The sequence below is a fragment of the Chlamydotis macqueenii genome, chromosome 17 (genome assembly GCF_036417535.1).
Source record: "Chlamydotis macqueenii isolate bChlMac1 chromosome 17, bChlMac1.mat, whole genome shotgun sequence".
In the NCBI taxonomy this organism is placed as follows: domain Eukaryota; kingdom Metazoa; phylum Chordata; class Aves; order Otidiformes; family Otididae; genus Chlamydotis; species Chlamydotis macqueenii.
In genome coordinates, this window is record NC_141572.1 from 10,632,221 (window position 1) to 10,656,327 (window position 24,107).

Consider the following 24,107-nt stretch of genomic DNA (forward strand, 5'->3'; position numbering starts at 1 on the left):
CACTTGATTTGCACTCTGACTCCCTTCTGGACAATTAGTGTTTCAGATCTGGAGTGCTCTTAAAAAACTTGGGTAGTTTTGAAATGTATCAGTGTATGGTATAAGCAGATTATCTCAACGGAGAGGCAGAGCTGCCGCCCCAAGAGACAGATGAGGATGAGGGGAGTGGGTAAAGAGGAAGGCTTTGTGTGTTGTGTTAGCTGTCCAGCATGTTCTGTTGGTGTTGCACTTTGCTGCTGCTAGTGGAGCACTAGGTAAGTTCTAGTATCGACCCTGCAGTGACAACACTCACTTCTGCTCTCTCCCACCGTGCAGACACATGTTCGCTCCTTGCAACTACTGGCTTCAGGCCTGGACCCTCGCTCTGTCTCCCCGATGCTGATGAACATCATACTTCTGGACCATGCCTGTTACATGTGAGAAGCTGAGAAGGCTGATCCCCCTTTCCCCAGACTCTCCATCAAGATTCTCCAGCTCTTAGGAGTCACTGGAAGAATGAACCAGTCTCCTTCCAGATAATGAACATTAGCAGTAAAGCTCTGACGCAGTGTGATTGTGTAAGAGGAGCCTGGCTGTTTCCCTCTGCTTGAATCTCAGCTGTGTAGTGCTGCGATCCCCTGTCCACAGGTAACCCCTGGTTACCTCGCACCGGGAAGCTGGCTGTTCATCTGCCAGTAGAATGTGCATTCTTCTTCATGGTCCGAGAATTAATTTAGTATTCGTTCAAAGAATCATAGGAATAAGACATGAGCAGGCATCTCAGAGCCGCCTTTGCTGCTGATGTGAAGGCAGGATTGTTCTCTGCCACCACTGGTTTGTGCAAAAATCATTTAAAAGTCTAACACAATAAGCACAATAAGAGCCTTGCCTGTTACTCTGTGAGCAGGTGCCCTTGCACAGTTGATATGTTTTTTCCTGGATACTCAAATTGCTTCTCTCTCATTTTCCTCCCTACTAATGAAGATAATTACATCCCTTTGCAGCATATTAATTCCTCTGTCATCTGTATGTTTACACCCTGCAGACGTGTTCATTTCTTCTTTGTGCACAGAGCCATCAGTCAGTGAAGCTTTACTTACCAACTCTTCTCATCTTTTCTGATGTTCAGTTCATCCAGTCTTCCTCCAGTTCCCCAGCAGATTTGATAATGAGGTGATAAGAATCCCATGTACTTTTGCCAGTTTGTTTTATAGCAGACTTACAGAAAGAAGCCCTGCCACTTTCCTGCTAAGCTATATGCTATTTTCACATATGCATCCTCTGGTTATATTTGACTGCTTCTGTTTCCTTCTTGGAAACAAAAGCATCACACTCACTGCAGAAAACCGTATGAACTATCTATATTGTAGCCTCCTTAACATTACCATGCTTTTATAGTTGGATATGGCTGAACATTGCTGTGTTCAAAAGCGAAAATTAAGTGATACTAAGCAACTCTTAGGGGAAAATCTTGGGGTGGAGGGTGAGGAACTGTGAAAGTCAGCAATTCCTCCCTTGAACAACTCCTTGGCAGTATGATGCGATGGGAGGAGAAGGAGTAGTTCCATCCTGCGGAGGAAAAACGAGACGAAGACATTAGAAAAGACATAATGGAGGACCACGAATGGGCTTAGATTTCAAATTTTTGCTTCAGTTTTCTGATAATCTAAACCAGTCCTTCCTGTCATAATCTGACTGGTTTGGTTTTTTACCTTGTATTAAAGAGGAAGAAGCTGGGCAGCACCGAGCCAGTGAAGCAGGGTGGCAGGGAGCAGGAGTGCTGTGAGCTCTTTGATAGCGAGTCCAGACCTGCGTGGCAGGCGGGCTTAACCTCACTGAGTCTGACCCTGGCAGTAGCTCCCTGTAGAAGCTTAAATCAGTAACTGCAGTATTAGGGGTGGCAAAACCAGTGTGACCCCATTATTGATAACCATCTAATCTGTGCTCAGAAGGAATGCTTGCTCTCAAACGTGACTTTGATTTCCTCCTCCACACTCCCCAGCACTCTTTGTGGCAGAATTTAAATACTTCTATTTAATTTGCATTATATTGTTTGTATTTGCATTTGGTTGCAAGCATAGTGTCAGTCATTTAGAAGCAGTTTTCCCATCACAAAAGCAAAGACTGTGTTTTTAAGAGTAATACCTATTATGTGTGTGATAGTGATCGCTAGGTTAGAGAGGAGAAGAAATCTTAAGTCATTTATGCCAAAGTAGATGAAATCCAGCATTTTCAGTGTAATGCAGTCACTGCACAGCTCCATTGTCCTCAGTCCAAGCGGAACTTGTCTGTGTAACTGTTCAGATAGCTCAAAGCCATGGGTCGTCCTGTGGTTTCTCAAGGAATGGCAACCTATGTATTTAAATCATTCAAGTGCCTGATGTTCTTAACAACTTAAAAGCATTTGTCTCCTATAGTAGGGCTAATTTTTAATTTATTTTTCTAAACACATCTATCCAAAATGATGCTAGGCTTTTATATTCACAGCAGGGAGCATTGTGAGGTTTAAATACCCCTTTAATCACTAAGGATGTAATAAAAAAAAAGAAGAATTCTTTGAGCTGCAGAGTGTTACCCAGGGAAAAATCTACTCTGGAGCTTACAAATGTGAGCTGAAGAGACAAACTGGGCAATAAAATCCACAACTACGGACCAAACCGGCTAATAGTTGGTCTGTAGCTGCCCATCAGGAGCTGAGACTTGGAGGGGGGAAAAGGCCATTCAGCACCTCTAGAGCCATAAGAGCCAGGTCATAAACATTTCACAATCTGCTGGGTAGGGGGAGGGAGGCGCGGGGCTGTGATCCTGCCTGGAGTTTGTACCCTGGCCCACGACTGCAGCAAATAATGAGTGTGAGGAATTTGCCAATATGAGAAGAATGGAGGAAAAAAGCTAGAGAAACTAGAGATTGCAGGAAAAAGTGGTAGCTGTGATTGATTATGTCAATTAATGTACATTTATGACAGCCTCATCCCACTGCAGACTTGAGGAATCCATGAAACCTGACAGGTGCTTTTTTCTATTATCGGTGATGTTGGCGTGTTCTTACCTGGTTATTGTTACTGTGGACACCAGTATAATTTTGCTGCCAGGTGATGAACATGGGTGAGAAAAAGTATGGCTTAGAGTTTATCCAAGGGCTTTCTACTTAAAATGGATACATACTTCCAGCTCTTTGTTTCCTACAAATCATGTATGTCCCATCATAATGTTCTGTATCAGCTTTCAAAAGCTGTCTTGTGGGATGTACTGTGTGAATCTGTCTTGACATTAATTTTTTTTTATGGGAGACCTTATAAATAGCTCAGCTCAGACTCTACAAGTTGCTTAGACATCCTCTGGGTTCAGCTCCCTTCTTTCTGTGAGATGTATGCGCAGTTGTATGCATCCTTATGGCTACATAATTTTTTATAGTTCTTTTTAAAAGAAATTATAAATAATACTGTAAAAGGAAAAGAAAAGTAGTAATAAAATCTTAGTAAAATGAAACTTGATTTATTGTAAAATGCTCTGAATCAAAGTCCACTGCATATGGTCTAATTGTTCTCTTCTCTCTTGCTTTCTGGTAATGTTAATGACCTTCCTCAAAAAGTTCCTTAGAGCCAATAGTGATGTGGAGGAGCTGAGCTCTACTCAGCTCTGTAGAGCTCACAACAGTTTTTATTTTTAAATTCCCAAACTTTTAAATCTTAACAATTTCCGTTTGCTCTTTGAAGATAGTTCCTTCGGTTGGGAATGGTTCTGTTTATTGATCTCCTGGTTTGATTAGAACCTTACTGTGATGAACAGTACATGGAAACTGCCTTATGAAACTGATAGAACAAACTTGTGCTGGCAAAACAAAGTAACTTGCAAACTGACTTGCATGATTGAAATCTGACTTGTTCTCTGTTGGTTTCATGGCTTTGCCATTTTCATGGCTTTCAGTGGTTTTGCACCAACAAAAATCATCTTTTGCAGCGGCCACAGTAGCAAGACAGCGTACCTGCGATCCCCAAACTCCAAAAAGTTTAGAGATGAGATTCTGGGTTTGGACTGCTGGTTTTTCCCGAAGAGATCAGCTTTTTAACTGAGATTGCTGACACATTGTCAGCTGGGCTTCCATTCAGTAAAATCCATTCTGCACAGGATTTTTTTCTGGGCCCAGTTCACAGTTAAGTAAACTGCCAGCAGTTTTTAAGCTCTGCACGATGCTTCTCTTTGCGGATGAGCGTGTCTGCATGCGTATAAACATACAAGTATTTGTGTATGGATGTTAACCCAGAGCTGTTTGCCTGTTCTCTAAGGTTGATCCTTTACGGCTGCTGCTGGGGACCAGTGGGTGCTGGCAGGGCTGCTGTGTCCCGGGAGCGAGGAGGACGGAGCCTTCCCCAGGCAGTGCTTGCAGCCCTTTCCTGTGCTGTGTTGCAAAGCTGTTCTGGCTGCTGCAAAGCCCTTTCAATATGTATTTTTTTGTGGATTTGAGTGGGACGGAGTGCTGAGCTGTGTCTGGGAAATACAATAGGTTGACAGGAAAACACTGCACCTAACATCAGGAGTCTGTGAAGACTTGAAAGAGCTCTAGACAGAAATATTTTGCATTTGACTCTGGACTGTAGCCTTTGAGGCCAAACTCAGCCTTCAGTGTTAAGTGGCTGTTAAGTATTTCCCTTCTTGTCTCAATGCTAACTAACTGCTGGGAGAAGCTGGTGCATATTCCAGGAGGCTGGGGAGGGCGGATATGATAAAGGGCAGACAGAAGAGCATCCTCTTTGCCCTCAGGAGCACAGTTTTGTGGCCAGATACCTCAATCCACAAACCTGCAAGAGGAAGAGCCTTGTGCTAAATTTATAATCTGCAACTTCTTATTTACATCAGCCACTTTCACAGGTTCCCTTCCAAAACAGATCCCGTCCCCGCAGCACTCCGCACCATGGTCCAGGGATCCTGTCGTGAATTAGCGTTGAGCTGTTACCAACAGGCCCTCTCCAACCAGCTGTTTTGTTTTGCCAAATGTGATTTTTGCTTTCTGAGAGCACAGGGAGGATTTGGGGGTGATACAATTTGGGGCTCAGCATGGGGTTTTCAGCCCTACCAGAGGTCTGCCTTCTGCGGGGCCCCTTGCAGGGGTCGTGGGGTGGGAATGTCTGCATGGCGATGTACATGTAACGTGCCTAAAGATCCCAGACAACTTTTCCCAGAAAAAGCAATCAAATGCAACTGTAAAAAGGCGGGCCAGAGGGAAGCCATTTCCCACCATCACAAGAAAATGCTGTATTATGTGGGCTGCTCTAAGGAGCTAGGAAGGGACCATTCCTTCTATTACCACATGCTAGGAAATTATATGTAGCACATAGCACTTCCTCAGAGAATCTCAAAACACTTCGCAGGCTTTTATCATTCCGGTAGCCGCCCACAGAGACTTGCTCATAAAGCTGCCCAAATTCAGATGTGCCCGTGCCGTCAGGGCTCAGCTGCTCTGTCCCGACCGACTGTGCTGCATTCGCTCAGTCAGCTCAGTGCTGAGGAGTTGCACTTGTATGGCCTTTTTTCTGTATGAGATGTCAGTCACCAACATGGACAAGGAGTCACATGCTTTGAGGCTGGTACAGCAGTAGGAGCATCAGGCTTTTTCTCTGGAAAAACGGAGCTTTTCCCCGTGGTCCTGTGTGCTTAATCAGACCCCATTTGCTCGGCAGGAAGCTGAGCCTGTATTTACGGGGCAGGTTTGTGGATTCTGAAGCTGTCTGGAGAGTCTGAGGCCACTTCATGTTTGCAGTTGAGTATGAAAATAAGTAGCTATCAGTTTAGGGCCATCTATTTATTTTATTTTGACTCCTGTCCTTCCACATTTTCAGTATTCATTTTGTGTGGCAGAGTATCCTTCATAAAGAGTTGCCAAGACGCTATGGGACTGTGGCCAAGTGTGATAGTTGGGAATTTGCTAAATGAGTCACATTTAAATGGCAGTAAGGCTATCTTCATGTTTCAGAGGGGAGTATCTCTTAAATGCAGTTTGCACTTCTCTGTGTTACTTTTTCTCACTTGCGTAAACTCAGGCAGTCAACACTGCTTGACTTCAGCTCAGTTTTATTAAAGCTTATGTGGTAACGCTTTCTCACAACCATGTGCACAGAGGGAGGCCTGCAAGGGTTGGAGTGCTGCTCTGAGACCAGCTTCTTCAAAATATCATTATTACTAATCTGGATTTCTGCTGCAGTTTCCCAGACGTAACTTTATGCCTCGCACTTGAGCTTGCCAGAATGCTGCCCTGGAAGTTCTGCCTGGACAGAGGTGGTGCATCCTACGCAGCCCCTTGCAAACTCAGATCTTGATAGACAAAGCTTCCCGCTGGCTGACGCCGTTATCTGTTCTCCCACAGTCTGAGAGCCTCGGTCACCAGCCAGAGATGGCAAGACGGTCCTTCCATCTCAAAGAGCTCCCAGTTAGAAGGTATGAATGGGGGATGGTGTGTGTGCAGAGCAGTTCCCTACAGGGTCCTGTTGAGTGTTAAGGGTTAAAGCCTCACATGGGGGAGAAGTGCCAGAAAACATTTGCCTTACTACAAAACCCAGAGGGGAATGTTTCTTTCTAATCACCTCCTCAAAGAGATGCAAAGCAAAAGCTCTTGGCCTCTGCTTTTGTCATCACACATCCCCTCCTTTCTGCGCTGCCCTACCTCGTCCCCTTCAGCGTAGGAGGAGAGCCTACTGTTAGAGCTAGGCACAGCAGGATTTTTACCTGCTGCTGTAAATGAGCTTGGAGCAGAGCTCTGTATGTCACTACGCTTGTCAGATCCACTATCTCTCCCATCCCTTCCCACCACCCAGCCTCCAATTTGCCACTGAATTGTTAGACACCAGCACATTCCCCTCTGACTCCCCAGCAAACTGCCTGAGGGTGCTCTGTGGACAGGCAGACGAGAGGGTATTGTGCTAAATTCCCCCTTTGCTAGTGGTGAATTTCATGGGGATTGCTCCTGTTAGACACACTTTCCAGCAGTAGTAACAAATTCACTTTTTTTTTTTTCGCTTTTAAAACCTTTTCGAGTGCAACTAGAATGGCTGGGAGAAAGCTAGTTGTTAACTAGTCATGGGTAATTAATGACTCTACCTTCCCCATCAGTCATCTGGGAAAAGCCAAAAGGATTTGAGTACTTGTAGCAAATGTGTGTTCTCTAGACATGCTGATACGCGGTGTGCAAATGAAGTGGCAGCAGGAGACCACCTCATAACCCTTCCACGGAAGAAGCAGTTAAGTCATGATACACATCCCACGCTCTTGTCAGGGGAAGAGTCTGCAATTCCCAGTGCTGCTGCTGCTGTTGTGCAGTTTCGTACTGTGTGGGATGTTGATCCATCTCAGTGCTAGCTTGAATCTGACCCAGTTTTCGTTCTATTTTTCCTTTTCACATTCTGATTATGGTTGTCTTTTCAGCTTTCTACAATTAAAATACTAGCATTAGAAAAGTGGGACGTGGAGGGGGCAGATTTGATGCTGGCTTTCCTTTCGTAGCAGAGCAGAAAAGCATTGCTGCATCATGTTTTGTTTGTGTCTGGTAGTGGCTGTGCAAGTACACGCAGAGGATATTTGACCTTGATGCCATTTTCAGCTGATTTTTTCCCTTCTGATTTATTTTTCCACATATGTAATAAATAATATCCAGTTGAGCTTCAAGCTGATGTTACTTCACACGATACACTCCTGCTCAGTGGTACTGACACTCCCCGTTTCTGGATGTCCTCAAGTTAGCTGAAGGAGAAGAGCCTGTAATCTTGTATATTATCCAGTGGTTTTAAAGGGATGTCAGGAAGGCTGGATGTGGGCCTTCAAAGGTGCCGGGAGCCAATGGACCATCTCCTGCTATAAAATCCTCCTCAAGACTTGTTGAACTCTCCAACGCCTTTCTTTCGAATGTTCTTCCTTGCCACAAAGCATTGGCTTTTCTCTCCCTGGCTGGTACTGGGATGCCTAAAATTCAATATTCTGTTGAAAAAGAGCCAGTCTGTCCTCTGATTAAACTCCTTTGTCTTCTTTGCGTGTCCTTGCATTGCCTGCCCCAAAAGGCAGTCAAAGCAGAAATAAAGGGATCTTGTTCGGTTATAGAAACTGACTAAATAAATTCAGAGTATGTTTTACATGTCAGACTGAAAATCAGATGTCCCAATAACATCACTGACAAAACTAAAAATATGTTTATTTTATTGGGAGCAAAACTAGACCATGAATCCACTGCAGTCATATAGCGATGCTCTTTGAAATGAACAGAGCTCCTAAATTTGCTGTGCAGGATCCAACACTGTCCCATTCAGACTGATACCCTGCTTTTGACGGCCTCTTTTTTTAGCATCTTTGACCTTTAAATGTTAGTATAGCCGTTTCTGTACATGAATGCTTAGAACTCCCGTCTGCACCGAGGCGCAGGGGCTGTTCTGTGCCCTGAAGCATGAGGCTTGATTGCAGTCTCTTAGCACTTGTAAGCACTTGTAAGTACAAAAGCTAATGGTCACACTTGCAGAATAAACTAATTAAGGGAAGATGCTCCAGTCCTTCAGTTTCTGCTCAGCCTTCCGTTCAGTAAGAGCAGTGTCTTGAACAAGGCCTAAAAAACCAGTGCCTGATCCACCAGGAGACACTTGGATCACCTGCACTGGCCCTGGAAGGTACTGTGGCATTAAACGATTGCGGCTTTCCCTCATGAAGCCCAGCTGAAGAGGTACTGCATATGGAGCAGCCTTGGTTCTGAGCTTCACAACAGATGTGGTGCAGTGGTGAGGACCCTGCTGTAGAAAACCAGCGCAATAGGAAAACCAACTGTGCGGTTAAAGGCTGTGGATGCAGAGGTTGGGTAGGTAAGTAACCTTGTATCACCAAATGTGTTTCTGTTAGTGGAGAAGACATCTGTTGGTGAATGAATGCGTTGCTGTAGCATCCCAGCTGGGAGGGCAAACTTTACCACAGACCGTTAATCACCCGCTTGGGAAGGAGCAAGCTCCAGACCGTCCTGATTCTGATACCAGAAATCAAGAGTAAAGTGATTCTGTGCTCTGCAGATGAAAATTCTATAAAATCCTTGGAATAGCCAGAAGGAAATTTTTCCTGCTTGCTGCTTGAGGGATTTTTTTATTTTGTAGGTAAATCTGCAACTGATGTTTTTGCTCTTGTCTCTGTTTGTTTTAAAGTGCGTTAGCAGTAAATCAAGGTGCATTTCCCCTGTAGGGTTTCCTGTATGTCAAAGCCATGTTAATTCTCTTTGATTTTCTTCCCTTAGCCCCAGCCATTGCTGCAGATCCTTCCTCTCTTTGTCCCTTTGGACATCAAAGGATTGCAAGGGGACAGGCCGGGCAAGAAGCTCCTCCCTGCTCATTAGCCTCCATAAAACAGGAACTCACCTTGGCTAGCTGCGCTTGGAGTCCCATCCTCATCCCGGTCACTCTTGACACTGGATCTCAGAAGGAAGGGCTTTTGCTTGCTTCAGGAAATCGGACCTGCTTTGGAACTGGACTATTTTGGCTCCCTTGTTACAACTCTGGTGGCTCTCTCGGCTGTGCGAGCTCCTAGACTCCACAGTACATGGAAACATGCAAGCTTTGCCAGGTAGGTAAAGGACTCCTACCTTTTCCTTATTGTGCGGAAAGGTCCTAGGCTTATGCCAAGAGTGTGCAATCATTTTAGAAAGGGACCAGGTGCTCCGGAACGGCTACCAGCATTTATAGTAGTGTGTGTGTGTGGCTGGAAAGGATTTCTAAAATGGGGGGGGTTGGTGGGAATAGGTGACAAATTATGGCTTTGAGTGTTCTTTGTGAGCTTTGGAAGATCTTTTTTGTAAGGTAGCAAAGGTTTACTCGCAATTGTGCCCACAGCTCTGTTATCTATATTACCATGTGCAATGTGATCGTGCACTGAAGGACAGAAGTGCTATTGTATATTCTCTGCAAAGTTCCTTCGAGTTGAAGGCCAGGGAAAGTTTCAAAATATTTTCTTTATTGCTAAGAACAGTTCTCATACAAGCTATCTGGTTTTTGTCTGTCCTTGTCTTTTCTTCTGCCCTTGAAAAGTATAAAGCCCAAGCAGAAGTACCCCACCTATACCAACTTTAATGCCCAAGCACAGTATTTTTCTGATTTCCGTAGGGTTTTATTTATGTTTTTCTTCATCAGTCCTTCTCATAACATCAGTTAGCCTCTAATGGGGCATGATCAGGTTGGGCACAATGACAGACATGCATTGGGAAGCTGAGGGCCAGTCCAGTCCAGAGGTACTCCGTTTGTCAGTATAACTGGGACCCAAACTTAGTCTGGGTTTTACTCTGCATCAGAAGGAAACAACTGTTTACCTAGTTTAGGTATGCTGTTCACATACACGTTAGAGGTGGCTGGGTATTCTCAGCTTCCTTTCTGTACCGCTGCAGTGTGGTGTTTCATTCATAAGCAAAACACGTGCAATGACTCAGATAATTTCCACCTTCACCGTTGTTTTGGGGTTTTGTAAAGCAATCCGTACTGTGTTGATCTGATTCATACTGATCTCTGCCACTTCAAGACAATTTTGACTTGAGAAGCAAAAGAGCAACAATGAAAAAATCAGACTATGTTACGGTATTTTATCATGTTAAAGATTACAACTATTGCAGAAGTCACCTAATTTTCTTACTGAGTTGTTTCTGGTGTATGACCCCACACAGCAGAAATATTCCAGGTGATGACTGGATGCGTTTGAGAGGGGAAGCCGTTGCACTTATGGAAACACAGTATTTTTGTTATTGCCAAAAAACTTTCTGGTTCTGAGAAATGAAGTTCCCTCCAGAGGACTAGGGTGTTTCTACTGACATTTATAAGGTCAGAGAACATGGAGGGATTTTTGTTATTGGCAAGATTGATTTCTTGGACATCTTTATATATAGACATGCACTTCTTCCCTGTGGACGCTGGATAGCTGTTAGTGTTGGACTTCTTCACTCAGAAGATAACAGCGACAAATGTAACAATAACTGATTTTAGTGAAGGTAAGAAGCACACCTTTTGCTGCCTTAGAGTTTTCACAATATTGCAAACCATATCCCATACGTTTTGAGAAGGCTGCAACAAATTTTCTGACATCATAACGTTGTCTCAGTAACTGACAATTGAGGGGCAGCTTTAGTGGATTATACTCCAGCATCCTCTATCTAAAGATCTTATTTCCCTTGCAAGCGTTACTGAATTGACTCTCTTTCTTTCCTTTCCATCTCCAAGATAGGAAAAAGATATGTACAGCCTATTCTAGATACAGAAACTGAAGGACAAACTGCTTGTATTTGTATAAGGACTTTAAAATCAAGCATGGAATAGACTGAAGATCTCTTAATTTTCAGTGCCTTATCATGGCAGCTATCTTCCTTCCAACCTCATCTTGGCATAAAGAATATGTTTTAAAATGTGCCATATGCGATGTTACCACCACAGTGATAATAATGATACTTTTAAAATAGCTTAGAACTAAAGTTCTTGGAAGATGTTTAAATCTCTTTCAAATAATACTTAAAAGAAACACTAAGTTACATAGAAGAGGAAACAGCAGAAGTGCAGCTTTAACAAACTCAGCACAGTGCTGGAACACCCTGCCACCCTCTCCGTGCTGCAGTTCCAGTGTGCGGGCGACGTGGGGGAGATGAGAGCCCGAGCTGGCATTTGTTACAGGGGCACAAGCTAGGAGTGAATCTGAGGTGCCTTGCAAAGCAGATCCCAAGTGGATCCTACAAATGGATCCACCACTGCAGAGTCCCGCTGAAGCCGACTGCACGTGAGCGTGTAGGCAGCTGTGTGGACCCGTTAGCAAGCTCACGCCGTTGCTGGGGTCCAGATCCCCATCCAAACTGTTAACGTCCTGCTTCTCAGCCTCAGACTGCACACAAAACCCGCAGGGTGAAAGGCATTAACTACATTTAAAATCTTTGTTGCTATGTTTATTGTATGTGCAGCAATTTTTCCCTGTCTCCTGTAGCATCTTGCTTATTTGGGTGCATTGTGGATTCATTTTGGTGAAAACCAGATTATAATGTCTGCCTTTCATTTTTAATCCAGTGTTGAACTCCTTTCACTTGAATTCCTCTTGATTTCATTGGAAGTCTCCCCTTCAGTAAGGACTCCTGAGATCTGCCTTGTTGTAGTCTCATTTAGTGGCACTGGAATTTGCTTACAAAAATGTTAATTGTGAAATTCATTTGGGGAAGGAGTGAGCATCTGTCTAGCTAATCAAAATCTGTTTGCATGTATTTGTGACTGGATGGCTCCTGTGGGAAATCAGTCCAATTTTATTGTAACTCCTTTTGATACATGTGCTGCACTGAGCTACCGAGCGCATCGTCTCGTGGCAGCTTTCATGTCTTTGCAAGAGGATATGGGGGAAGCTTTAGTAAGAAGATGTTAACAGGCTAATCTTGGTGAGCAAACTAGGTGTCACTTCTTAGCCAGTTCATTAATGTTGGATCAAAGCAGGAAAAAGAGTAGAGGATAATTTTTTTTTTAAATGCCTAAAGACCTTTACAGACTGACAGAATTACATTTAAATGGTTTTTTTACTTCCTAATACTGTGGGAAGAACCCCTTAGGCTCACATTAGGTTGTTTTTGTGAAAAGATGCTGCTTTCTGAAAAAAAAAAAAGCTGATTTCTCTGGAAATAGTTGTCTACTTTTCATGCTTATTCTTTTGAAGACATTGCTCAGGAGAGCTGTAACGAGGTGAAAATTCCCCTATTTCCGATATACTCTGAATAAGATCTGATGCAGACTAAAAGGTAGAAAAATCTCCCTTTTAAACAAAAAGCTGTGCATGGAAGCGTCTGGCCGGCTGAATCGAGGACAGCACTGCTGCTGTGAGTGACCCTGAGTTGAGCAGGCTTATCGATACCTGGCTCAGACCGCAGGGCAGTGTTGGTAAAGCCTTACTGGGTGTGAAATCAGTCCACCAGTAGCTATACCAGGTCACATTTTGGACCTAAAATGGAACGGGGTTTTTTTTTGCTTGGGCTTCTCAGTATGGCAGCAGCAGTCTTGTGTGTGTTACAATATAGTAAAGAGCTCCTATAGGAGGTTTTAAATCCAAACAGCTTTACAGAGCAGGGTATCATCAACACCAAAGACAGAGTCTCCAGTAGTTCCCCTTTCCTCGTCCCCAGGACCACAGTTAGTCCTCTGCCTAGAAGATGCAGGCATATTGCAGGCAGCCCCTCTGATGTGCTGTGGTGCGTTACTGAAGAGACGCCTTCCACCACTGTCACAGGCTCTTTGGTGCTCTCTGTCTCCAAGCCCAGTTCAGACCAATTGTCCTGTTTTCAGAATATTCTGTAGTCCAGCTCTGTCACCTCCCTTTCTTGCCTCTGCTTACATTTGGGTCTCCTCTCTATCCCTTCTTTGTCCTCTGGAGAGATTTTTTCACCTCTACTACCACCTACCTGTCATTTTCTCCCATTACCCACTCTATGCTCCAAATCTTTCCAATCCTTTAAGCTTTCATTTTGCTCTCTTGGTAAAGTGTTTTGTGTAACCTTGATCATACCAGAACAGAAATGAAAGTGATTGTGGCTACCTGCCAGTATAAGTTTTGGAACAAAGGCAGTCAGGTTGAGTTTGTACAACACACAAATCTCTACAAAAGAACTTAACTGAAAAGAAACCTGTTGGAAAAGCCTGTGTGCCTTCTGAGCCGACTGAATAACAAAGAGCCTTTGAAGGAAAATAAGGGATTTTCTTTAAGGGATGTATTGTGGCACAGACTCCGTAGTTGTTGGGCAGCACCTGGGATCTCCATGGGTGCAATCACAGCATTCAGCTCCCTGAGCTGAACCAGCGCTGTGCACTGCCCGGTGGCTTGGGGCTGAGATGTACCGTGGCTAGATGTACGGACCCCGTTGGTTACACCAGCGAGTGAAATACTGGAGGGTACAGGGAAGGCTGCTGTGGGTGCTGCGTCTCAGGGCCTCGTCTCCGAGCAGGAGAGGCTGCTTCATGCCGGCTCCCTTCCTGCCTGTCCAAAGTTACCGTTTTGTCTCTCTCCTGGTAGACATGAAAACGCCGTGTGAGGCACTTCCTTCCCCCAGCCTGGAGCCCTACCCGCAGAGCTCCATTGTGGTCACCCTGGAGGACATGGATCTCTGGATGAAGTTTCATCAGATAGGAACTGAGATGATCATCACCAAATCTGGCAGGTGAGGGGAGCAGAACAGCTGCCCACACCACACCACAGAATCCCCAAATGCTCATTTTTTGAATGTTGGCCCTTAAACTAGTTTTTTTTAGCCAGTTATGCACATCTCCCTGCCCCTGGCAGAAGAATTGCATTTCTCAGGATGTCACAGAAGTCCAAACTGTGAAGTGCAAAAGGTCAGTGTTGGGCTGATGTGCGAGAAAACTTTTGTACTCTTATCTCAGCACTTAACAGTGATGTTCTTCCTGTGGCTGCGAGGTTGCTCTGGAAAGTGCCCTGGATTTCCTTTGCCTTGGTCACAGGCAGCAGCAGTAAATATGTAGTTTTGAGTCTGCATTTGCAGACAAGAACGTAGAATAGTAATGATCTGTGCGTGCAGACTCCTCTGAAGTTTAAATGAGTCATGCATTGTGGAGCTTGCAGTAAAAGAGTACGAAACGGTGACATTGTAATGTATTGTGTCAGAGCTGCTGTGAGCTGAAATAATCCCTTTGGGTAGGGAGGTAGGTGTCAAAGCTTTTCTGCAGAGTCAGGAGATGAAAGTGACGGCAGGGAGTACTGGAACGGAAAGCTAGGTGTGCTCTTAGATGAGAGCGCATTTTCTACCCACACTAGAAAATGCTCTAATCTATCCTCCCGGTCTGTGATAGCTGCAGAAGGCTGGGAACTACATGCAGATTCCAAATATTTTCTTTTAGGTTTCCCACCGTTGTGTTACAGGAATCAGAAGAACAAAAGCAGTAACAATGTCAGGCCCTCAGTGACTGCGGCCCCGTTAGTGCCTATCCCACCTGAGCCCATAGAGTCAGACAATACATCAGTAAAATAGTAAAAATGTTAAATAGCTGGCCTGTAGAAACGCTACTACCAAAACTTTGCACCATAGTGAGTAAACATGACCTGCTGCTCGATCTTGCTTTATACAGGAATCCTTACACCATGTGTTTCATTTCTCTTTCAGACGAATGTTTCCGCAGTGCAAAATCAAAGTCTCTGGCTTAATCCCGTATGCCAAGTACCTCATGCTGGTAGATTTTGTGCCAATGGACAACTTCAGGTACAAGGTAAGTGCTTTAAATAATGCTGTCCTTCCATCTTCATCTGCAATGGATTAATCTTTATGCTTCACTGGCCAGACTGATAAATAAATTTTCTTTGGACAAAGTTCAGAAGTAATTGGTGGGTTTTATGCCTCTCTGGAGTTATTTGTCAGTTTTGCTTGGGGAGCAGCTGGAAAGGTAACTAATTTTCATTGTAAACAATACTGCTTTAATCATGATTAACGTCAGACTTCTCTGACAGCCGTTGGGAGAAGGGGAGGAAAAATGAGGCCTAAACTTGGAGCTGTTTTGGTAACACGATCATGGCTTAGAAGAGAGAATCCGCTACTTGTCGGGACTGTGCTTCAGAGGAGTCCACTAAATCAACGGTGAAGCAAAGCTGCTGGGATTTTCCTATAATGAAAATAATTTTTTTTTTTAAGCTCCAAATTTCCGTCTTTCCCTTCACAGTGGAATAAAGATCAGTGGGAAGTTGCTGGAAAAGCAGAGCCCCAGCTCCCTTGTCGTACCTACATCCACCCAGACTCTCCAGCTCCTGGCAGCCACTGGATGAAGGAACCTGTCTCCTTCCAAAAACTGAAGCTCACCAACAACACTCTGGATCAACACGGGCATGTAGGTTTTTGCTGGCCTTTGTGCCGTCCTCTCTTGGAATTAATTGCAGATGGATGTTAAGGGAAATAAGTGAGATTTGTGTGAAATTAGATCATGTGGAAATTAAAACATATCCACTACAGAGGCATGGTGGAGTCACCAGTCCCAGGCAGGCATCCCTGGTTTGAAGTGCATCTCCTGGGAGTCTCCACATGAGACTTTGCACAGTGTGTTGGCAGTGGTTGCACATGGAAACTTTCTCCTTTGTCTCTGTGCCAGATCATCCTCCACTCCATGCACCGTTACAAGCCTCGCTTCCACATTGTGCAGGCAGATGACCTCTTCAGCGTCCGCTGGAGCATCTTCCAAGTCTTCAGCTTCCCTGAGACTGTCTTCACTTCTGTTACTGCCTACCAGAATGAGCAGGTATGGTGTGCAAGTACTGCCCTTGGACACATTGCTAAACAGTCTGTCTTCAAAAATCTTGTAGAGGAAGGTGTCTCCTTCCACGTTAGTCACCCTGGGCGCCTGTGATGGACAGTGGAAAAAGACAGACACATCATGTTCCTGTGGAAAACATCTACTCTGGGTTGGGATGAATCATGCACCTTAATTGTATTAAGCACGCCCTCTGTGATTAACTAACTCCTAAATGCAGTTAAAAGTATGGGCAAAAGTCCAGATATGGATACTGACCCTGTATACTTCTCTAGTCAGGTGAATCCCACCTAAATTCCTGCTGGCCCTGGCTAAGTCACTTCTCTCGCATGTCAGCTGCTAATCAATAACAGGAGCTGCTGGGAGAGCTCAGATACTGTGGCAAGGGCATGCCCAAAACCCTCAGACAAGCTGTTGTGATAAATACTGAGGTGAAAGTCTTGAAACAGTAAAGAGCCCAACCAGTCACCGTGATACTGAGTCTTGTTCCTTTTATTTTAAGATTACAAAGCTCAAGATTGACAACAATCCATTTGCTAAAGGTTTCCGTGAGCATGGGAAGAACACTCGAAGGTAAACTGTTTTTTCATCTTATTTTGTAACTGGAGTTGACTTGTAGGTTTTACCCAAGGCTGTTGAGCGGAACCATAGAATCATAGAATCATAGAAACCGTACCTGTTAGCTCCGCAGAGCCTGCTGCATTGTGCACACTGCATTTGCCTGTATCTGGGAATGATGTCGCCCTGTGCAGCCTCCCCCCAAGAGACTTGGGGCGTGGGAGGAGATACAGGATTTTCTACAGAAACGTGGGAGGTGTGACAAATTGGAGACCTGCATTCCCTTGCAAGGTGGAGCTAGACTGGAGTCTGACATGTGAATAGCAGTGATAACAGGAGTCCACAGTAGATCATTGTGTGTCTTAGAAACCAGCTTGATTCTGACATTTGGACGCTCTCTCATCTCCTTTCCCTGTGTGTGGAATCTCCAATAGGAGATTTTTTTCTGCAAGAGGGAAGATGGATACCAATACCTGCAAGATCTTCTGTCTGGTCTGAGGGCAGACAGTGGATGAGATGAAAAAGGAAGCTTAAATGCAACCACAGATTGGCAATAGAGAAGGAAAAAATGTTTTTTTCCAAGCAGAAAATATTACAAAAATATCTGGGATTTTGTTTTGTGTGATTTTATGCCTGAAAAAAAATCTCACTTCCTGATGAAAAAGGCCAAAACTGACTCTTTTTTACTTAAACTTTGAAAATGTCATGGATTTTCTTTCTCCTCCTAATAGGATGATTTCTGACTAAGCTTAGACTCATTTTCCCTTCAGGAAAAAAACTGCTTTCAAGCGAAAGATCCACTCTACTGTACATACACCTGTGTGTATACACATACGTGTGTGTACAGTATGTACATCCAGCATAGGGCTACACGTACAAACTCAGTGCCTAAACCTCCACTGCTGAGTTTCCATGTTGATTGTACCTTTTTTACAAACACGAAGCAGGCAACCCCTTTACCAATTTATACCCAGTATCCTGCGGGGCGAGGGCTCTCGCTGGAAGCACACACTGACGGCAGGCGGCATGAAAACCTTGTAATGACCCTATGGCAAGCGTATTCCCTGAGGGCCTGTCAGGTTGCTTTGCTAGGAGAAGCGTAAGTCACAGTGTCAGAAAGATTTGTCCCACCTTTTTGTCTTCCAGGGCTTATCCAGCATCCCTTGCTGGCAAACAGCTTACATACAGGCTAGCCCCATGTCTTGTTTCTTTCCAGGGAAGGACGAGCCAAATGCCAGAAGCCTAGTCCAGCCAAGGGCCAGAAGAGGAAGCTGCCTGAGGAAAAGGAGTCCGGTGCTGAGGAACGTGGTAATATTGAGCACAACAAACCCAGAGAGTTTGTTCCAAACAGTGCCCAGGCCATGGGAAGGAAAAACAGCAGCAACAGTCCCCTCTCTGGGGAGAGCAGCCTGGGTGGAGTCCCTAAAGGGTGCTGTGTACGGCTTTGAGTCTCTTACTCTTTTGGGGAACGATCCACAGGAGCCTGCTCGCAAGTCGCTTGTCGTTACTGACTCCTTATCAGGTCTCACCAACCTGCCAGCCTGGCCACGCTTCGTGACCGCGTGTGATCGTAGGCTGTGGTTTCGTAGCATTTCTCTTCAATAGTGATACGAGCTTGCAGCATCACCCCTTCCTTTTTTCTTGGTTTTCATCGGTGTGGTTTTGTCAGCAGTGCTGTTTGTGCAGCTGGGTTGTGGTGCAGATGGAGGAACTGATACCGTTTAAAAATATATGTATATTTACTCTTCCTGTTAGGTTGTTTTTAAGCTTGATCATTCCTTGCTCCAGTTCACGGTGCTGCCTGCAGTAGCGTGAATAAGGAGAGAGGACATCTCCCCTCAGCTTAGGACAGCTGTCTCCTTGGAGGACAGCTGAAAAAAGCTGCAAAGGGCTAGTCCCTTAAGGCAGTGTGACTGCAGAAGAGGTGTTAGTGTGTTTCCTTCCACCATCCTGCAATTAATGCAGCTGCCAACAGACCATTGTGACCTCTGGCTCTCTCTTCCCTCTTCTCATTTTTTTTCCATTCTTTCTTTTCCCCGCTGTGAGTCAGATTTTGAGAAAGAAGAGAATGCAGATGTGAAGGAAGAGAGTAACCCCGTCGTGGTCAGCAGCGGATACCCCTTCTGGCTCTCGGAGCAGAATGGCAGCCATGCCTTTCCTGCAGCGTCGCCGGTGCCAGCTGACCAGAGGGAAGGTCTCGCCAGAGAGCAGCAAGTGCCTACGCCGTCCTACCAGACATACCGGTGAGTCCCACCTCCAGGTGCTCGTGTCCAAAGCCATCCTTTAACCGATGGGATTCCTCCTCTTCTACTGGGTATTTTCTAAGAAAAACAGCCAGTGGGAGTGAGGAAGGATGCCTTTCTGTTGGACAGCATACATAAGTGATAGGTTAGCATGGAGATAGCTCCACAACAAACTTCAAACCCACTGTTTGTGTTACTTCAAACCCACTGATTCTGGGCATTCTCACCTTTTAGTAGTGCTCTTTATTTCCCTGTCCTGAAACGCTCTCCCAGCCAGCTCTGTGTACTGTAGAGCCTGGCCGTCCTCTGAAGGAAGCGTGTTGGAGGAGTGGCAGGACTCCAGTGATTTTTTTCCCCTCCTTACCGTTGTAAATTCAGGCATGAGTTATAGCGAGGCCAGACTAGAACTGAGCCAGAACTAGAGTAGTCTGGGCTTACCTTCTCTGGCATTTAGTTCTTCTGTGTGAATGACAATGAGGCTTGGACTAAAATCCAGACTAACAGTAAGATGAAGCAGCAGGCAAGGGGAAGAGGGCATGCTAAGAGCTTGCCCTGCCTTTCCCCTGGAGCTCTGTGTGGGTTTTCAGTGGTTTTCCACTGCGGTAGGTTTGACTTGCTCTTCTCTCTGCCCTCGGGGCTCAGGTTCCACGAAGCCGGGGACAGCCAGCAGCTTCCCACCCGCGACACCGCAACCTTGAACGATTTCCGGGCAAGGTGCCACCCCTTGGATCTCGCCACAGTGCCTGAGCACGACTCCAAACAGCTCCCAGAGGGCTTCACCAACCTGCCTCCGCTCCCCCCACCTCTGCCTCCTCCCCAGGACTACACAGGAGTGGTGAACGTGGCTCTAGACTCTGTGGGGAAACCCGGGGCCCGAGCACCCATGTACAGTCCCTATGGCACCGAGCAAGGCCTCGGCCAGTGGATGGTGCCTTCCCACAGCCAGTACAGAGCCATGAGCTACTCGGCCTTCTCCACGGAGTACAACGCACAGGGGGCTCCAGGACATGCCCATGGGACCATGGCAGAGTGGAGCCAGTACCCTCTGTTCCCCTATGCCTGCTGGTGAACAGGGAAGACTCTTCCCAATGAAAAAACTGAAAGAAAATTGTAGATGAGATCAGATTTGCTCTGGGGTGTGGACCTTTTGAAGCCTTGCCTACACTAGGCAAAGAAGCATTGCTGCAAGCGGTAGCATGGGACACCTTCATTCCTTGTTTCCTTGCACAACCCTCACCGTGTTTCACAAGCGATGGTTGGCTGCACCAGCCGTGTCAGTGTGGGTCTGGCTGAATCAATGTATTCTGAAGTGGTTTTTTTTCCAGCAGGACTAGGAAACCCCAGGAGCCGCAAGAGCAGTATTTAAAGAGCTGCCGAGCTCTCAGTCCCAGGCAGTTTGCATCTCGCATTTGGCAGTTTCCAAAATCCCTTCCTCCCAGGACTTCTGTGCAAGGAGACAGGGCCTGAGGAGTTTCAGTAAGCTGTCCAGGTGGCCGAGAAGCTGTAGAGAATTATTGCAAAGACAAGCAAAACAGGCAATCCCGGTGCTCCCTTGAGCAGCTTCCTCCCTTAGTATAGCCAGACTAAAGCTAGAGTCTTGCCTTTCTTCCAGCAGCTTACAAGAATAAAATACGCAGAAACGCGCGTATGCCTGGCGTGCAGCAGTGGGTCGTGCAGGCAGGGAAGAGTTTGTCCTGTGCAGAAGTGGCAGCAAGGCTGTGTGTGGTGTCTGCGTGTCCCCCGTGCCTACACCTCTTCTGTCACCCCTAGACTGGAGGTTAGTGAAACACTCTTCTTTCTGCTGGTGGTGGAGGGAGGTTGTTCCCAGGATGGGGGGGCTGCTCCGCGGGTTTCCAAAGGCCTGTGGGTGTCAGAACAGCAGTGCTGGCTGTGTCACTGCAACCTCTCCATTTCGAGCCAAAGGAAATCTTTCACTGTGAACTTCCTCCTTCTTCCACCCCCTGCCACCCCTGGAGACTGTAATTTATAGTTGTGTTACTGCGCTGTGCTCTGAGTGAGCTTGGTCGATAGCCAGTTCTCACCAGCCTGGCGTTGCTCGTCGGGCATCAGCTTCAGCTGATACCCTGCAGGCACTGAGCTGCGTGCTGCGTGCCTGGTGTGCTCGGCACCTCCCGGCCTGGCTGGTGAGGTCTTCTCGCTGCTGTTTGAGATTCTGTAGGGATCTGCTTCCATGCTGAGTTACCAGAGCAATCTCACCTCCCTTTTCTCTGGGGTCCCACCATGGCGAGGAGCTGTTCTGCTGGAGAGCAGCCTGCGCGCTGCCTTGCAAAGAGGATTTTTTTTAATCTTAGTGTTTGAAGGGGGAAGCATCCCTGTTTGCCCAAGTGGCAGAATGTCCCGGGCAATGAAGTCTTGTTTGAGACAGGCTCTTTGCTTCTTAGGGAGGATGGACGTGTTCCTAGTTGTTGTTTAGGGAATGTTTTCTTGTAACACTTTAAATAAGCTGCTGTGTGGCCTGCAGCCATCAGTAGGCAGTGAGGTGTGTCATTTAGCCTGTGTGCCAGATGGTTCTCTCTGTGTGTGCACACCCGTGTGTGTAGCAAGATGTCTGTGAGCAGACCTGGGCAGGTTTGTGATCACCAGGATGCATGAGGACTGGTGTGCACTGGGAAAGGCTGTGCACTGGTCTGTTCGGGTACCAGGTCAGCACTGGGCGTGTGCGTAGGGTAGAGGTGTTCAGCCGTGTTTATTATTGTTAAAATGACTTTGAAAAGTAGCCCTATGAATGTGTGAAACTCAACTACGATGACTACTTCCTTATTTAAATAGTTTATTGCTAACTGGTTTTGTACCACAATGATGATATGTACAGAGCAGCCAAGTACTTCCCCTCGGCCTCACAGGAAGGGTGTGAGATGTGCAGCGAATAAAGGTCAGATCCCACCACAGTACGTGTACTTAATCCCCCGTTGGCCTCTTCTCTGGTAGCACCCTGGCCAGTGGTGATTTATACCTGCTGGGCGCGACGCGCCTGTGAATGCGAGTGACTCACTAAAAAGAAATTCGGCTGGGGAAAAAAATGTCGAAGAGATTTTTTTTTTTTTAAATCCAGAATATTGTGACGTCCTGCTGTCCAAATGCCTGCTGCATGAAAGCAGGTCGACTGTAAAAGGCTGTCCTCTGTGGATGAGAAAAATATTCTCTCTGACCATTAGTGGCTGATTTTGCCACCACTGTTTTCCACATCCTGGAAATCAGGTGAGGAAGCTGGCCAGGGAGTTTGGTGCCTGGAGCCCCATGTGCGGGGTCCCTGAGGGTGGTACTTTCTGCAGGGCAATCCTCCTAGTACCTCGCTGTGATCGCTGTGCCGTGCTAACGAGGGAAGAGAAAGTAATCCATCCCCCCCACAGGCTCCTTGGTCAGATCTGTTTCTTTATCTTTGAAGTTGGGTTGTATTTCCCTCTGTCACAGGGTGCTAATGAGGATGAAAACCATGCTGTGGTGAGTATGAGGAACTGAGGAGAGCTGGGCAGCACAGGGAAACCCCTGTGCAAATGCGAGTGTAATGTTCTTTTTTTCAAACCTTCACAACAGCTTTGCAAAGGCTGCTGCCCCATGGGGTCTGTTGGTAGCGCCGGTTTGGCAGCCGGCTCTGCACCAGGGTAAAAGACTCAGCCTTGCACCTAGGAAAAGCCATGAATTACTCATCAGCCTTCTGTTGCAACAGGACTCCTTGCCCTTCTTGAGTGAATCATCCCGTTTATTAGAAAAGTACCTTTACCTTCCCTGCTCGCCCGTCTCTGGTTGGAGACCGCGGCTTGGCTGGTTTGCGAAGCCTGTGGAAGCGCTGCCCGTAGGTGTGTGCCCTGGACTCTGCTGCCGCCTCCTCCCTTCGCAGCTCCCGCTGGCTTGTTTTCTTCAGCTGTGGCATTTAAAAATCTGTATGAGCTCGACTGAAACACTGTTTTTGCACGCATGTGAGATAATGTAATGCCTCTCTGACAGCTTCAATAAAAGGAAATGAGACGTGCGGAAGGCAGGCCATTAAGAGCAATAAAATAAACTCTAAAGTGTGGTTTTTGTGCATCTCTTTCGAGCACATCAGCAGCTCCACTTTAGTCGTGTTACCTGGGGCCAGTTGGTACATGCGTGACACATGCTGGTGATCTCAGCGTTCGCTGTTCTCCGCAGTGAGCCCCAGGTTATCTGCTTGCATCGCTAGATGTGACTCAGTCTCTTGCTAATTCTTTGCAGCAAATTGTTTATTTTCTCTGCGTTATTTTCTCTGCATTTTCTACTCCTCTCCTGCGGAGGAGTTACATAAGGATGAGGGCAAATAGACCATAAATGGGATCAAGGTAAATTTCCTATGGGAAATAAAGATCCTGATTTATTTTGGTTTCTCCTACTGGTTTTTGCAGCCTTAAGCCTTGTCTGACACTGCTTCGATGCAGATGGGAATGGCAGAAGAATACTTTCTTGTCAATGCTGCAGTTCTGGCGAGCAGCCGCAGGCTCGGGAGAGGCGCCTGTGATGCTGCTTGCCTGCAGCACAGCAAGCGCCCACCTCTACCACGGCTCACAAAAGATACGGCGAGTCCTTCTAGGGGTGCAGGGTCGGGAAGTGGCCTCTGTGCTTGTACTCACTCGCTCACCCTCTGGCTCTGCAGCTGGTTTCAGTAAGAACTTCTCTGATTTCCAGGAGCTGGAGGGAGAGAGATGTGCTCAGCTGGTGAAAACCAAACTGGCTGTCTGGTGCCATCAGATCAGCCTCCTTGGCCTGGCTGAGCCCCGAGGGACCGCTGCTCACCGGCACCTTCTGCAGTGAGTCCTTGTGTGCCTGGTGTGGGGCAGGGCCTGCCTGTCCCCACAGGGGCTCCGTGGGGCCCCAGGAAGGCTCCTTGGCAGCAGAGAGGAGCGAGGACATCCTGTGGAGCAGCGTTTCCCTGCTCAGGTGGGCTGGGCCACTTGAATCGCCTTGTAGCTGCCAGCCGGGCTCAGCCAGACTTGTTACTTCCTTCTGGGTTGGCCTGACTGCCCAGCGTGGGGCCGTCTGTCGTTTGGTCCTTGGGGAGCCTCCCGGGAGGCTCCTGCAGTGCCTTTCCTTGGTC

General features: G+C 46.4%; 1 protein-coding gene across 1 annotated transcript; it reads left to right on the forward strand.

Moving 5' to 3' along the window:
- Window positions 1-9,307: 9,307 nt before the first annotated feature.
- LOC104487561 (T-box-containing protein TBX6L) lies at window positions 9,308-23,072 on the forward strand. The gene is made up of 9 exons (XM_010130562.2): window positions 9,308-9,555; window positions 13,999-14,143; window positions 15,104-15,206; window positions 15,654-15,818; window positions 16,077-16,223; window positions 16,738-16,808; window positions 18,010-18,101; window positions 18,844-19,036; window positions 19,679-23,072. Exons 1-9 carry the CDS (start codon window positions 9,540-9,542, stop codon window positions 20,103-20,105), a joined length of 1,359 nt encoding a protein of 452 aa, XP_010128864.1. The 5' UTR covers window positions 9,308-9,539; the 3' UTR covers window positions 20,106-23,072.
- Window positions 23,073-24,107: the final 1,035 nt, after the last annotated feature.